The 15266-nt window shown below is 36.2% G+C and overlaps 3 protein-coding genes across 4 annotated transcripts; 1 reads left to right on the top strand and 2 right to left on the bottom strand.

Moving 5' to 3' along the window:
- Positions 1 to 125: 125 nt before the first annotated feature.
- SCC3 (sister-chromatid cohesion protein 3) lies at positions 126 to 8723 on the bottom strand. 2 transcript variants are annotated; one of them, XM_012977359.2, is made up of 22 exons: positions 8355 to 8723; positions 8048 to 8240; positions 7331 to 7443; positions 7153 to 7245; positions 6772 to 6932; positions 6455 to 6691; positions 6190 to 6334; positions 5920 to 6098; positions 5669 to 5814; positions 5431 to 5558; positions 4679 to 4852; positions 4304 to 4465; positions 4015 to 4215; positions 3801 to 3938; positions 3516 to 3719; positions 3239 to 3383; positions 2731 to 2837; positions 2359 to 2493; positions 1972 to 2234; positions 1691 to 1815; positions 849 to 1160; positions 126 to 564 (listed from the first exon to the last, which is right to left on the bottom strand). In XM_012977359.2, the coding sequence occupies exons 1-22, from the start codon at positions 8397 to 8399 to the stop codon at positions 551 to 553; spliced, it is 3420 nt and encodes a 1139-aa protein (XP_012832813.2). In that variant the 5' UTR covers positions 8400 to 8723; the 3' UTR covers positions 126 to 550. The 2 variants fall into 2 exon arrangements, with proteins under 2 accessions (XP_012832813.2, XP_012832822.2); XM_012977368.2 differs by having other exon boundaries at positions 849 to 1154; positions 8355 to 8650.
- A 2295-nt stretch (positions 8724 to 11018) lies between these two features.
- Positions 11019 to 13780, top strand: LOC105953686 (Rho GTPase activating protein with PAK-box/P21-Rho-binding domain-containing protein). Its single transcript, XM_012977380.2, has 4 exons — positions 11019 to 11546; positions 12225 to 12345; positions 12432 to 12782; positions 12871 to 13780. The coding sequence occupies exons 1-4, from the start codon at positions 11212 to 11214 to the stop codon at positions 13432 to 13434; spliced, it is 1371 nt and encodes a 456-aa protein (XP_012832834.1). The 5' UTR covers positions 11019 to 11211; the 3' UTR covers positions 13435 to 13780.
- A 608-nt stretch (positions 13781 to 14388) lies between these two features.
- On the bottom strand, positions 14389 to 15266 carry LOC105957890 (myelin transcription factor-like protein). The gene has a single exon (XM_012981869.2). It carries the CDS (start codon positions 15074 to 15076, stop codon positions 14624 to 14626), a length of 453 nt encoding a protein of 150 aa, XP_012837323.1. The 5' UTR covers positions 15077 to 15266; the 3' UTR covers positions 14389 to 14623.

Below are 15266 nucleotides of genomic sequence, written 5' to 3'. Positions count from 1 at the left end.
AGTGTCAATAGTACCATGTTTACTATGTGTGAAGAGTGGATAGTCACTAACCAATACCCATGTATGATGAGGGTTACAAAAATTTCATCTTGAGATAAATACATTAAAAAATAATAATTCAAGACTTTTAAATCTGAAGAAAAGGGTGAAGATAATAATGGTCCAAAATTGTTGTCATGCACTGCACTGTCAGATATATACGTCTCCTATAGCATTTCTTCATCAGTATTTATGACTATGTTTTTTTTTAAATCCTATTCGTAATTTTCCCTTTTCTTCCAATGAACGCAATCGCATGTTACAAAAAAGAAAAAGAACAGTGGAAATTATCTGAAGAAATACAGTACGAAGGAATGAAACTCCAACCTAACTTGCAGTTGTATTTCTACATTCATCTACAGAACCCTAGGGGTTAGGGTGGGGTGGGGTGGGGTGGGGTGGGGGATTTAATTCAGATGCTATGGCTAACTGTGATAAACATCATAATTTACATGTCATACTGCCAGTTACATTGGCACACCATTTCCAGCTCCTGTTAGTTCAATGCTTGCTAGCTCGACGCCCCTGCACCCAAAAAGTAATATTTTATTCTCTGAAATACGTCATTAGTGATAGTAATTAACTTCCTATAAGTTCAGAAATAAGAAAAGGAACGAAAACACTTTTGTGGCTGATATTTGCACATAAATCAAATGTAAGGTATTGCTAGACAGGATATATTATGAAGCCAACCCTTGAGATTACGTGAATCGAGGAAGCATGAAAGTAAAAACAAAACTCTTGACAGTCTCCATACGTTAATCCTAAATATAACCCTCAAGCATGGCATGAAATGAACTTGCATGTACCTGAAGTTTTTGGAGTTAACTCCTCAGTTGCTCTTCTTCCAGCATCTACTGTCCTTGTCTGGTCTCTCTTGTCCTCTTTAGAAACCTTCAAAGATCTTAGCTTGGATGATGCCTTAAGTGAATGTATCAAAGGCACATTCTCTTCATCGTCTTCTTGTTTTTCTTCAACTGTTGCATCTTGATCAGACCCACTAATTGAATCATCCTCTTCACTCGAACTTTGCTCGTCAAAAAGCCTTTTTCCTTGTAGATCCTGTTTCTTTCTTGGACGACCCCGACGTCTCACAGATGTACCTTCTTTACCATCTGCAACTTTATTGCACAGAAGGTTGGTAATAAGCATAAGATCGCTTATATGTGATAAAATTGTGATACGTAAACACACAACATCCTAGTAAGAGGCACTATGAACAAAAAATTAATTATAAAAAATCATATTTGAATTAACTTAAAACTGTTTGATAATATTGTTTTTGTGTGTGTGTGCGTGTGTGTGTGTGAGAGAGAGAGAGAGAGAGAGAGAGAGAGAGAGAGAGAGTGTGTGTGTGTGTGTGTGTGTGTGTGTGTGTGTGTGTGTGGGTTAGGTGGGTGGAAAGGTTTCCCCTCAAATTATCAGCAATAAGCAGAAAACCAAATTCCTGCAAACCTCAAAAGTCAATACAAGAGAAGGTAATTTAAATGCTACGAGCAACAGGAGCAAAGAACCACGAATCAAACTCATAGAAGCAGAAGATTATATTAAATGCACTACATAATTAAACGTGAAGGTATACATGATTACACATTTGAGAATAGGTTGACTGAATAAGCGGACAACAAAACCAGAAAACTGGAAGTGGTACCTTTTACAGCTTCATTTTTCAGGTATTTCTCACGAATAGTGTCTAGAAATGCGTAATAGGGACGCCACCCACTGGGATCTTCATCAGTCTTCACATTTTCAGTTCTTCTCTCAACTCCTCTCATGCTAGTGATATACAAAGAAACTCAATGGTTAACATGACTGTGATACGAATCTTTTTTAAATAACGACCAAAGTATGTAATCAAATGCACGAAATAGGTTAATGATCAGGAAAAAAAAAGATTGTGAAATTCAATACGCAGCTATGGGCATCTCTTACATGTCAAGTATGTCAGGTGCAGGAAGTTTGGATACAAAATGAAGCACTACGCCATCAAGGAATGACAATTGCTTCGGAGCACGTGAAAACGCATAACTGATACCTTCTTTGACAATATTCATAATTTCAGCTTTATACTTGGTTCGGGCGACACCAACATATGACCCAGACAGCCGAGCAGCAAGACTTTTACATTCCTGAAATAACTTGCTTGACAGTGATTTATCATTGCCAGAAAGTGCTACCAGGTACCTTTGGTAGGCCTAGCCAGATAACAAAAAAACAAAAAAAAAAAAGGTAAATATCAGAAAGCATTAAGGAAGAAGAATTGATTCATGCCACTCAGACTGACAAATCGAATAGTAAATATCTCCAAAATAGGGTTACCATTTTCAGCGTTTCTATAAGAATACTTGATATGTCTCCCTTTTTCTTTAAGGAGGTGACTAAATGCTTCACAGTTTCACTGACACTGGTACCATACTTCTCCAGATGAGAAATGATCTCTGGGGCAAGATGCTCCTGCAGTCAGAATACAATCATGAATCTCCAGGTTATTTGAGAACTTGCCATGTGTCTCGGGGAAAAACAGTATAAACTTTAAAGTAGCCTTATTTTTCCCAAAGAATGGACATATATACCAGGATTAACATCCACAAACAACGACAAAAAATGGAAGTAAAAAACACCTCAAAGCATATAAATCAGCTTGTGCATTACACAAACAAGTCATAAAATAATTACAAAAAGCCAAACTACCTTAGGAACTGAATCAGTAGCCACTAATTTGGCCAGAGCAAACATGACAGCATCTGCATTAGTCTCCTCCACATATTCTCTGTTTCCTTCATCTTCTTCTGCATCATCTAAAGTGAATCAAAGGTTTAAAGAACATCAGGTTCACACGAGCATATATTAAACAAATACAAAAAAGGCAAACACAAACCAGTGAACAGGAACTTTAAAGGCAGAGGTCTAGAGGAAAATCTTATTGGTCAAGCAATATAGAACTACAGGAGAAAGATTTTGCAAAATCTAAGGCAGATCATAGAACTGGAGAAATGACAGTCTTAGCCACCTCAATTTGTACCCTTGTGCAGTCCAAAAGCTTAGGTCAGTTAGAATAAACAGTCCTTAACGCTAACTATAAGAATTCAACTCTTTTAAATCATGTAAAAATATATAGTTATTCCCCTAGTAATCTTAGGCTACAGCCTAAACACACATAAGCAACAGAGTACTGGTTACAAGAGATGCAGTTGGTTACCTGAGACATTTAGTAGTTGCTCACACATTTTCCAGTACTTCTTAACAATGGACTCATCTGGAGAGTACCCTAACATTTCCAGATTTGTCGAGGCAAATCTAATCATTTTGAATAAACACCATGTATCTGCAAGGATACCACAAACCTGCCAAAAATAGTACGCGTAGGAAGTGTCAAATAAAAACATTTCTATATTTTCTTTAGTCAACTTAGATATGAGCAAGAGTCGAAACACAGCGGGGAGAAAAAGAAAAGTCACAGCATAGAGAATGCTAACCCTATACGCCAGCTGATTTTTACACCTAACATCACCATGAAGTTTTAAAGGTTTATCAAGAAAGTACTCAAGTTGTTCCAACAAGGCATCACGCTTTTCTACCAGAGCAGATACCCGTGCCTCTGAAACTGTTTCACTGGATAAAACAGATTGCAGGCACCATGAAACGTGAAAGAACATATTTAGAAGCAGAAAGGCAATAACCTGAATTAGAGAAGCAGATGATTATCAGAAAGCCTAGAAGGAACAATCTGCTTCCAAAATGACAGCATTTAGTTTACAAACCTCATCATCTATGGTTCTGAAACTCTTGAGTACATGTACAAGATCTTGATACATGCTTTCAAGAGGAACTCTGTGTGACAACTGAAATTCGTATAACCTTTTCAGATTTACAAGCAGCAAGTATTCATCACCACCATTCTGCCAACAAAACATGTCAATACTCGCAACTTTATGCTAATACATACAGAGAATATACATTGAATACATCCCATACCACAACATCTTTTATTGCAGATTTTAATTTTCCAATCAACTCCTCCTCAAGCTCTTTGATCTGATTCTGAGCAAAGTCCTGCAATTCTCCTTGGCTATCCGTGGCACAAAACTTGATTGCTTTCACACATGATCTCAAAGCATCCTTTTCCCCATGCTTAAAGAATGCCTCTCTCATAAGTTTAAGAATAGCTTTAAAGTTCTGAAAAAAGAACGAACGCGATCTTATTTGCAATTAATGTAAGCTAAGTCCATTGACCCACATAGCCAAGCACATTAATTAAACCAACCTGTTCTTGTCTCTTGAGAGAATAAAGCTCAAGATTCATGTGAACGATAATTTCAACTAGAGGTGATACTTTGTCCTTGTAAGGCATAAACTTGCGTAGAAGCTGAGGATAGGTCTTCATCATGGAAACTGTGACATCACGTTTATTGTTTTCGAATATTTCCTAGTAATTGTTAGAGAAAAAAAATAATAATTTAACTTGACTCTGAATATAAAAATAATATAAGAAAGAGAACCATGGTAACCTTGTCAACCCACAAATGGAATCATAGTTGATGTTCAGGCTAAAATAGAACTAACAGAAGAAAATAAATAATAGATTGGAATGCTAGAATACTTGAAGAAAAGAAAAGGATGGAGCTAAAATCTCACAAACCTTTTGAGCTTTGGTATAATGTGGGTTTCTATTATCAGTTGCAGGAACAATCCTTTCTCCTACTGCCTTTCTTGTTGATGCAAAGAGAAGCCTAATCAAATTTGTTGCATCTACATCATCAAGCTCAGCTGATGGGTTATCCGCCAGTAGCATTTGAATGATACATTTCCAGTCCTACAAGTACCACGATCTCTTTCAGAGAGAATACTTATATACAAGGACTCAACCAGTTTAATGAAAAAGATCAGAAACCATCCTAATTAATTTTTTAAAGGCTCCCTTGAACTTTTAGCAATAAAGTTTATCTCTAGCCATAAATTTTTCTACCTGTTTTTAGTACCAATAAGAAATTTACTAATTTTAGATTTGCTCAGAGAAATGGAAACTAACGAATTGAGTTGAATGAAGTGATATGAAGAAAAGAAACATGATCCAGGTAATAAATGAACAGCAATAAATATGAAATGAAAATTCAATATAGTAAAAAATAAGTTAAGGAAACATATGATTACTGAATATTTAAGTTAATTGTCAAATAAATTATAATAATCAGCCATTCACCTAATTTAAAAGATTCAAGTACCTAGTAAGCTTCTATTCACTACAAAATGGTTTATTAACAAAATAGGTTACAGTCAATATATTGAGAATGATAAATGCTGTTAGTTATTATCATCTGCATCTCCAACTACTATACCCCAAACATTTGAACTGCCACCCAAAACATATGTTATCTATTTGTATTTACGTACTTTCATGCCGCCCATGTAATCCCAGACATCGTCAATGACATATAAACTCAGGATGGGGTCAGTTGAAAACTCTTTTAGTATCTTCAACATTCTACTAATATGAACCTTTGAAGAATCACTGTCACTACCTGCAAAAGAACCAGAAAAAAAAAACAAAAAAAAAAAACAAAAAAAAACCATCTGATTACTAAACATTACTAATAAAATCAGATGCATCAGAGAACAGTAAAAGCAAAACCTGTTGAGCGAGACTGTGAATTATTAAATTTCTGAGCAATCAAATGATCATATACTAGTGCTCCAATAGCACGCCTAACATCTGGTGGATCGTCAATTAATAAATCATATAAAGAACTTAGTTGATCATCAGGCACTAGTTGATGTCTGCAAATATATCACAAAACAACTTGTAAAGAAAGGTTTCAAGTGTGTCCCCATGAATTATATTACAGTTCAGCAAAGCAATAGTTTCAAGTGGTTGCTAGATACCTCAAGAGCTGTTTTACTAGGCCTATTGCACATACTGACACAGAAATATCAATGTCATCAGCAAGCTCGAGCATCCGCTTGTAAAATCTCTCCGTGAAAAGGTTAAGAGATGGAACGTTATCATCCACCTCATAAAGAGTTTGCAATGCCAGAACGGAAGTCTTTCTAACACCAGCGCTCTTCAAAGCAGAAGGGATTATAAGTAAATATATTCAGCATGAGGAAAATAAAACCTCACAGCCCAAACATAATTGACTATTTGTAACTTACTTTATCGTTCAATGTCCATCCAAGATATTTCAAATACAAATCCTGCAAGAAAAGTGAGGGATATGACAGTACCCACACACCAAGGGATTCTATACATGACATCCGGATATCTGGATCAATGTCTCGGTAACGGTGCACAAATAACCTTCAAAATACAAGTATTTCAGATGAATCTAAAGCATACAATATAAATGTACAAAAGGACCGGAGAACTAAGGAATAGGACCTTCTGAATGTACATAATCAAAACAATAGAGATTCATACCCGGTAAATATTTTCCGCATCATCTCTTCCATGGTAGTTATCTTTTCATGTGTCATTGATAGCCTTTTAGTAAGCGATTCAACTCGGGGTCCTTCAATCTTTTTTTTCTTTTCAGCATTTAACTGTCTCTGAGTGGTCTCTCTCTGTGCACCAAGCACTTTAGCAACATTAATGAAGGATGTGACAAGTTGAAGTCCCATCAGTGAGGCAATCTGACGGTAACATCTAGGAGGAGTGCTGCAAAACATAAACAATAAGCTTAGAGAAGCTACAGAATTCTATTTTATCTTCCCAGTAACTCAATATCAAATACTTACCATGACAAGGCAATGATGTAGTCCAAACACCGATCAAATAATGACTGATCAAACAGTGGTCCACTCTGACATTCGCTAACCAAATTGTCCCAGAAATAAATAAGATTATCTTTGAAATTCTTGAATCCCCTTTTCGAACTCTGATAATCTTCAATTTCCCCCTAAGTTGTAATTTATTAAGGGAAATCTCAAGTTTCGTTGTATATATGTAGTTTTTTTCTAGTTGTCATTTTACGTGGAAGATGATGGTGCTTGTGTGTTGCAGAAGGGAAGAAAAAACAAAAAATGCATATGAAAGAACCATAACATTCTATAAGATTCCATGAAGAAGAAAACAAGAAGGAAAGATGTTTTCGTTCAAATTGACAAAGCAAAGGATACTCTTCTAGCCATATTAACAAGAGCAACCACCACGTCATCAACATCAGTCATATCTATATCCTCTTCTTGAAGGAAATATTTTGCTCCACATGCCTGCCCATGATAAAACAATGAAGTAGTATTACAAAGTTATCAAATATGATAGGACTATGCTGATTAGAACATAGTATATAATAACCTCAAAAAGCATAGACAAGAGATCAGCAGTTGCGGATTTCTGGTTTTTGTCATAATGTTCAACCCATCGTTTGACTACATCAGGAATTTCCTTCCCTTCACCTTTAACAACGTCTGCAGAACAAAACAATTTCATATTAAGTATATAACTAGCTATCAGTATACACACCATGAAATAAAACCAATAACATCAAAGGTGGCCAAATCTGTTTGCCCAACATTGACTGTATAGATGGAAAGATGGAAATGAGCCAAGAATAAGCACGATCACTTTGACAGCTATTCTACCAAAAACATTTTTGCATAACTTGGTCAATAAAAAGCACAAACACTACTTTTTAGGCCAACCAGTCCACTAGCAGAAGGCATAAAAAATTTGCAACTAAAACAAAATCACGATGAAATGAATATATAGTAACTAATAATATGTCTCAATTCTCAAATTCATAATTTCTCAAAACACTTCAAGTTTAACATACGAGAAGGGAATAGTTAACTATTCACACACACAGCCACCACTTCTGCCAGCATTTCATGAAGGGGAAAGAATGCAGCATAGAGAAGAATTAAAGCCTTCCAATGAAATAAAATATTCCCCTTCAAAATCTTATATACTTTTTCCTCAATTACAATGCCATTTGCCAAGTACTACAGATCTAAACAGTCACATATATAGTATACCATAATACTTAAGTTACATAACATCAGGAATACCTACCAATCAAACTCGAGTCGGCTTTACGCGCGGCTGCAGCCGAAGTTGAAGCGCCTTCAGTAGCCTTATTTCTCTTAGGTTTTCGCCGATTTTCCTGAAGATCGTCTGAAGACTCCTCCCTCTCTTCCTCCAATTCATCTTCAATTTTGTCTGTGCGCGTGAAATCTGCAGTCCTGACCTGAGCCCTAGCCCTTTTCTACTCGAACACAAAAAATTAGACAACACATAAAAGTCAAAATCAAAAAAAAATTAGGGCTCGAAACCAAAATAGAAACAATATGCCAGTAAAACACAACTCTAATTAACTGACCGAACGGCGAGTCGCCGGTTCCGGCACCACCGGTTCGTCTTCCATGAACCACGGGTAGAAACTGACTGAATTTTAAGCAAAGTGCGGCTGATTTAGGTCTGCGAAGATGGAGGTGTGTGTGCGCGTGTGTGTGTGTGCGTGTGCGTGAATATTAGCTCAAAATTGAGTAAATTCTTCCCGCCTGATAAAATGTTGCCGCTTGGAAAACCAAAGTGTGAAGCCAAGCATATCAATCACTTCAGCGCGTCACTTTTCCTATTTTATTTTTTAGTTTTTTCAACTCTCACATGCGCAACTTAATTTATTAATCATTAAATATAATTAATTCAGACAGTTTTTTTTATATATAACCAATAAAGGACCAATTACCAGAAACAAATTGTCTTCTTATATTAATTTTATTTTCTTAGAATCAATCTTATATTTGATCATTTTATTCGTGGGATTGTTTAGTGCATAATGGACATGCTTATTCAAAATAAAATAAAAAATAAAAAATAAAGGGAAAAAATAAGGTATTTATTTCAAGCCTGTTAAACGGATAAATGGGCTTAGAATAGAAGCCCAATCATATCCGAAAAGCCCAGCCATTTCTCCAAAAGCCTCAACGGATTGTACCATGCCTAGAAGCGGAACCGTAATGTTTAACCGACATTGCACATAACGGCGTTATGCACAGTTAAATTTTACTTCAGCCCTTAGATAAATTAAAAATCAAAGTTTTATTGGGATTAATACTAATACTAATAATAAAACTAATATTATTATTAATATTAATACTAATATTAATGACAATCTCAGTATGCTAATGGTCGATATGCATACGAGTCTAAATTATTGATTCAAAATCCTTTGAAAATTATGAAAGTATGAACTATTTAATTAGTTTTTACCACTTTAATTATTGAGTAAACAACTCAAACATATGGGTAAATACGACCACTCCTGAGATATGTTCAAATTAAAAAAAAAAAAATTTATGTTTTAGTAATTACAACCATACTCTTCAACTATGTATTGTCTTACGCGTCCAAATTTACGTTGTCAAATTTACCTACTGAATGCGAGGTTTTTTCGTAAGATAATTATTAGTTGAAAAGGTGATTGTAATTATCCAAATATATGAGATTTTTCGTAATTTTAACTTAACTCAGGGTTGACTCCGTAATTTGGCCTAAATATATGAAGTAGTAGATAATTATAGTAATTGATTTAAAAGGTGTGACAGATTTGACGGAAGAGCCAGCAGAATCCGAGGTTCCTTCGATGCTACACCCGGTGAAAAACACCGGGTGGGTCTTCTGCTGCCACGTGTTCTTTTTTTATTTTTCTAAAACCCCTAAAGGTAAACCCTAGCGGGGAATCTATTATAAAATACAAAAAAAGAAACACGTGGCAGCAGAAGACCCACCCGGTGTTTTTCACCGGGTGTTGCATCGAACAAATCAGAATCCGACGAGGAGGAGATGCGATCTACAACGGTCAAAATCAGAAAACAAAAAAGTAAATAAAAAGGTGGTGATATTTGAATTTGAATACAACTATCTCCGACCAACTACAAATGCATTGCACACCACGCGCGTGGGGCCCCTTCTGCATCATGATTCCTGGGTTTGCTCAATTGTCACTCTCTAATTATAAAATATTCCAATTGCCAACCCCTCAAATTTCCCAATTTCCAAATTCTTTATTCTAATTGTATTATTCTTTAATACAAAATAATTTATTATTTAATATACATCCAATTACAAAAGAATAAATTTAAATGATGCTACATCAAAATTGATTAAAGGTCACGAAGTACATTTACTTAAGAAATTGTACATATTTGGATAAATATAAAACCATAGTTAAAAAAGTAAAAAAGGAAACATGGTTAGTCGAGTTCGTATAATATTTTCTTTCACGCTATTTACGTTAAAAATCCGATATTCTAAAATTACGAAAATCCCAATTCTTTATCGTACCTACTGAAATTATCAGTTTACGAGGTTAATTTTACTAATCCGATAATTAATTGATTGACAGCACCTGATTGTGATTTATGAGACAAAATAATTCCAAGTAATAGTAAATGAAGGTTGACCACTGACCACCACCTACGAGACCTATGTTTCATTTGGCGGCAATTTGTCAAAATTCAAGGGACCAAGTTATAATTTTGGGTAAATTATGTTGTTAATATTAAATTTGCTTCTATTTATGAAACAGCAACGTGATTAAATTTTCAAACAGCAGCTCTTTTGGCTTAATCCCCTTTTCTACCAACGGTCTTCTACCATTCAAAGAACTCAATTGTCCGTTTTACCCCTTAATAAGTCATGGAATTCCAATGACATCACCATTTAGCCAAAGATAAATTGAAAAAAAAAAACAATAATTAATTGATTAATTAATTTAAAAAAATATTACTATTCGATTTTGGTCCAATAAAAATAATATATATATATGCTCAAATTTCTATTTTGGGCCAAGTAGCTATTCAAGAGTGGGCTTTATGTAATTAATACCGACCTCACAAAATCACAAGATTCAATTGATAAGTGGATTTTAAATATGTGGTCAGTTATTGTTATTTCAGCCCGAGTGGCAAAACAGTAATATACCCCGAAAACCGAACCCAATAACAAAGCAACAAAAAAACTGGACAAAGACAAAGAATTTGAAAAAAGAAGTGGCCGTTTGAATAAACAGTAGTAATAACAAAATACATTACTTCAAACTTCAAAAAACCCCCTTCTTGAATGCAGAGCACACCACTTAATAAAAACAAATCCCATTTCTTCCTTCTAGAGAGAGAAAATACTAAGCTAGCGTTTTTTTAGAGAGAGAGAGAGGGGAAATTAAAAACAGAATCATGACTGGGATGGTTATGGTGACGAGGGGCGGCGGCGGGTGCGGCGGCGGAAAGAGCTCGAAATCAGGTGTGGCGGAGGAGCTTGATAAGCAGGAGGACGCGCAGCAGCTTTCGTTGCTGGATTTCATCTTATCAGCTCTAAGGAAATCCATGGTGTCGACGTGCCGAGTTGACAGGGAAGACCAGGATGTGATCTCAGCCGTTCATCAAATGGAAATCGGGTGGCCCACAAATGTCCAGCACATAGCCCACGTCACCTTTGATAGGTTCAACGGATTTCTCGGCCTTCCCGTTGAGTTTCAGGTCGAGGTTCCTTCTAGAGCTCCAAGTGCTAGGTAAAAAATCTAACCTTTTTTTGTTTTAGCTTAAAAGTTCCGACTTTTAAGCTTGTTCTTGCTCCCTTTTTTTCTTTTGGGCTTTTTCAAATTTATTGACTTATTTGTTTTTTTTTTTTTTTTATCTGTTAGTATTTTGTTTAGATCTGATGCATTATACTTTAATTGCTGTAATTAAATAAAATCTTGAAAATTAAAAAAAAAAGAAATACACAAATTAATTGAGGAATATATAAAATACACAAATTGAAGAATCTGGGGAGGTTAATTTTGGTCTTCAATGGAGGAAGGGATATTCATATATTCCAGAGTTTCTCAATAATTTGAATATTCTTGACATGATTATATTATTGGTTTATTTATTACACAATAAAATCTGGAAATTACATTCAGATTTAATATAGCATTTACTTCTTACCAAATATTAGGAATTTAATAAATTCCATTTTTTTTTATAACCTGGAAATGTATAAATAAAGTAATTAATGGAAGAGCTTCCACAATTACTTCACTTTATTTGAAGTTCAGGTTGGCCAAAGTTATTACTCATTATATCGGTAGATATAACCGAAAACTTTAGTGCACTAGATGAAAAGTTGATGTGATATTTAATGGCTTGAGTAGCTATTTTTCTTGATTTTAATACGTTTTATGACAAGTTCGTATCTAATTACGCAGTGTGAGTGTATTTGGTGTCTCGGCCGAATCGATGCAGTGCTCATACGACACGAGGGGGAATAGTGTCCCAACTATTCTACTACTGATGCAAGAAAGATTGTACTCACAAGGCGGTCTAAAGGTAAACGAAAAACGCAACAAGTTATGATAAGTAAGTACTCTTCAGCTTCGATTTTTTTTTTTGAATTCGGAATATTCTGTTTGCAGTCGGAAGGAATATTCCGGATAAATCCGGAGAACAGCAAAGAGGAACACGTGAGGGACCAGCTGAACCGGGGAATTGTTCCACAGGATATAGATGTGCACTGTTTGGCTGGTCTGATTAAAGCTTGGTTTAGAGAGCTGCCGTGCGGGATACTTGACGGGCTTTCTCCGGAAGAGGTATTGGAATGCAATACGGAGGAGGAATCTTTCGAGCTCGTTAAGAAGCTTAAACCGACTGAGAGTGCTCTTCTCGGTTGGGCCATTGATTTAATGGCCGACGTTGTCGAGCACGAAGATTCCAACAAAATGAATCCCAGAAATATCGCGATGGTTTTTGCACCAAATATGACTCAGGTGATTTTTTTTGTTGCATTTTCGTTTTCTACGTTTTCGAAATTCTTGATTCAATATCGCAGCTAATTTTTCCGGCTGCATGTGGCAGATGTCGGATCCGTTAACGGCACTGATGCATGCAGTCCAAGTAATGAACCTGCTGAAGACCCTCATTACTAAAACACTACGAGAACGTGACGAAGCCGTCGAAGGAGAAGAAGGGGGGTACTCGCCCCTCTCCTCCCGCTCCTCCAACGGTCAAACTGATGACGACGAGGACTACGAAAGTCAACACGACATGGACACTAGCTGCTGCGAGTCAACGGGTCCCACCTCGGAAGACGACGAAGAACAGGAAGAAGAAGAGGATGATAAAGACGAGATCGAGTCGTTGGGCGACATCGAAGAGTGCTTCTTAAGGCAGCTGGACGAGAACGAGAGCGCGAAAAACGGGTTCCGGAAGCAGCTAGAGGGAATCTTGAACGCGGGGCCCTCAACTGATTCTTCTCCACTCAATGCTGGTTCTTGTTTTACTGCATCGGATAGTAGGATGGGGAGTTCTTTCATCAGCACAAGCGACGGAGAAGACTCGTCGAGCCTTAAGATAGAGACTGAAATCGTACCTATTATTATGGAGGCGCTCGTGGGGGATGAAGATGTTGATATGGTGTGAGCAGATATTACACATTCTACTAATGCTAATGCATCTGTTTGACCGTTACTGTAGTTTAATTAGTTAGTGTTGTGTTGTTTTAGGGTAGTTTTTTTGTGGAGTTTTAAGGATGTTGTTTCTCTCTCTATCTCTCTACCCACAGCAATATTGCTTGCTCTTTTGTAAATTAATTTCTGTGGTTAAGGTTGTTAGGTTGTTCTGATAAGACAGTGGTTTTTGCTTTTGATTGATTTTGTAAGTCTTAGGGGCTGAATTTTCAGTTTCTCTCTTTGCTCCATCAGCAAAGATTTTTTTATATTTTTTTTATTTTCATGAAAAACTGATTATCTTGTTGTATTTCACAAAAGATGCTGATTCTACTTCTATAGTCTCTTTAAATGTATGTGCAATATCACAATAATATCTGGAATGCTACTATGAACCATCATCGCATACATAGGCGATTTATAAACATTTGTGCATGGCTATCTTCAATTTGTTGTACGTTTATAGGGGTAGCTCAGTATCATTTGGAGAATATTCTATGGAAAAAAAGAAGATTCCTTGAACAATCACCCTGTAACGGGGCCGGTGTAAGACGGAAACAAACGTCAGAGGGATTTTGATAATTACGGAAAAGTGGGGGTATTTTCTTAATTTAACTTAAGGTCGTGGGGTTTTCGTAATTTACCCTAAGTTAATTGATAGGATGGCAAATTGTGCTTATATTGAATGGTTAGTGGTATGTTGAATAATTATTATAAGGGTTTATGATTAGTTTTATAATGCTCCATTTCTTGATGCCAATAATGATGAGTTGATACTTTATATGAACCATCAAATGTATGTCAATTCGGAGACCTCATTATCATTTAAAAATAGTTGACTAAAGTTTTATTCATTAATCAAACTATTGAATCTATAATCGTATTATATATATATACACAGACACACAGACACAATTTCCTTCAGATGTGGAACACAAATAGTGTTGATCTTCATTGAAGTAACTGTATTTACAATTGTGAGTATAGTTATTAATTAACACAATGGAAATTTAATTAAATAGAAATGTAAAATAATTTCTATAATAAAAAATAAATGAAAGAAGAAGAAGAAGTGAAAAAGTGTTCATCATCAAAATCCGGAGATTCAATTACCTCTGCAAATTTAATTTGTTTGATGCAGAGAATATTCTCAATTAATAATTCTAAGATGCCAAACAAGCCTCCCAAAACAGCTTATCCCCTTCGCCCTCGTTCATCATCTTCACATTCGAACCCTCACAACCGTTTGATTTCATCGGCTTCTCCTTGTCCACCGCCGCCGCCGCTGCCGGATTTCCGCGGCCGCCTCTGCGTTGATCAACTACGCCGTCGTCTTCCTCGCTAACACCTCCGCCGCCGCCGTCCTCCTCCTTCTCTTCTCCACTAAATTCATCAAAATCACCGCGGCGAGAATCTTCCGCATCGACCTCATCACGGAGGCGCGCACTATCAGAAAATAACAACGATCCGTAGCTGCACGACTGCGCATCATCCTCCGCGGCATCGGAATCCGGCTCCAATGCACCGCCGCCGCCTAAGTATTGCGATTCGGAATCGCCGCTGGCCTCGAATAACATGTAAGCAGATGCATCAAACAACGCCCTCCCCTCCTCCATTTGATTTGATTTTCAGGTACTGTAAAAAATTACCAAAAAGCAAAATATATATGCACAAATCGTACATGTATGTACATACCCCCCCAAAAAAAATATTATATATATATAAAATATAAATCGAGGGAGAGGATCGGAAATAGTAATAAATGAGAAATTGGTACTTAGGTAAAGAAATGAAATGAAAAGGTGG

This window comes from Erythranthe guttata, chromosome 4, assembly GCF_056151865.1.
Source record: "Erythranthe guttata isolate IM_541 chromosome 4, IM_541, whole genome shotgun sequence".
NCBI lineage: Eukaryota > Viridiplantae > Streptophyta > Magnoliopsida > Lamiales > Phrymaceae > Erythranthe > Erythranthe guttata.
The sequence above is the reverse complement of the archived record's forward strand: the minus strand, read 5'-3'. Positions and strand labels throughout refer to the sequence as shown.

Bases quoted from the DNA above. Each gene is read 5' to 3' on its own strand.
- SCC3 (XM_012977359.2), bottom strand. From the start codon at position 8,399: ATGGAAGACGAACCGGTGGTGCCGGAACCGGCGACTCGCCGTTCG. The intron at 8,241-8,354 runs GTCAGTTAATTA...GTGTTCGAGTAG, and splicing joins AACCGGCGACTCGCCGTTCG to AAAAGGGCTAGGGCTCAGGT. The intron at 6,335-6,454 runs GTATGAATCTCT...TGTATTTTGAAG, and splicing joins ATGCGGAAAATATTTACCGG to GTTATTTGTGCACCGTTACC.
- LOC105953686 (XM_012977380.2), top strand. From the start codon at position 11,212: ATGACTGGGATGGTTATGGTGACGAGGGGCGGCGGCGGGTGCGGCGGC. The intron at 11,547-12,224 runs GTAAAAAATCTA...CTAATTACGCAG, and splicing joins TCTAGAGCTCCAAGTGCTAG to TGTGAGTGTATTTGGTGTCT. The intron at 12,783-12,870 runs GTGATTTTTTTT...TGCATGTGGCAG, and splicing joins TTGCACCAAATATGACTCAG to ATGTCGGATCCGTTAACGGC.
- LOC105957890 (XM_012981869.2), bottom strand. From the start codon at position 15,076: ATGGAGGAGGGGAGGGCGTTGTTTGATGCATCTGCTTACATGTTATTC.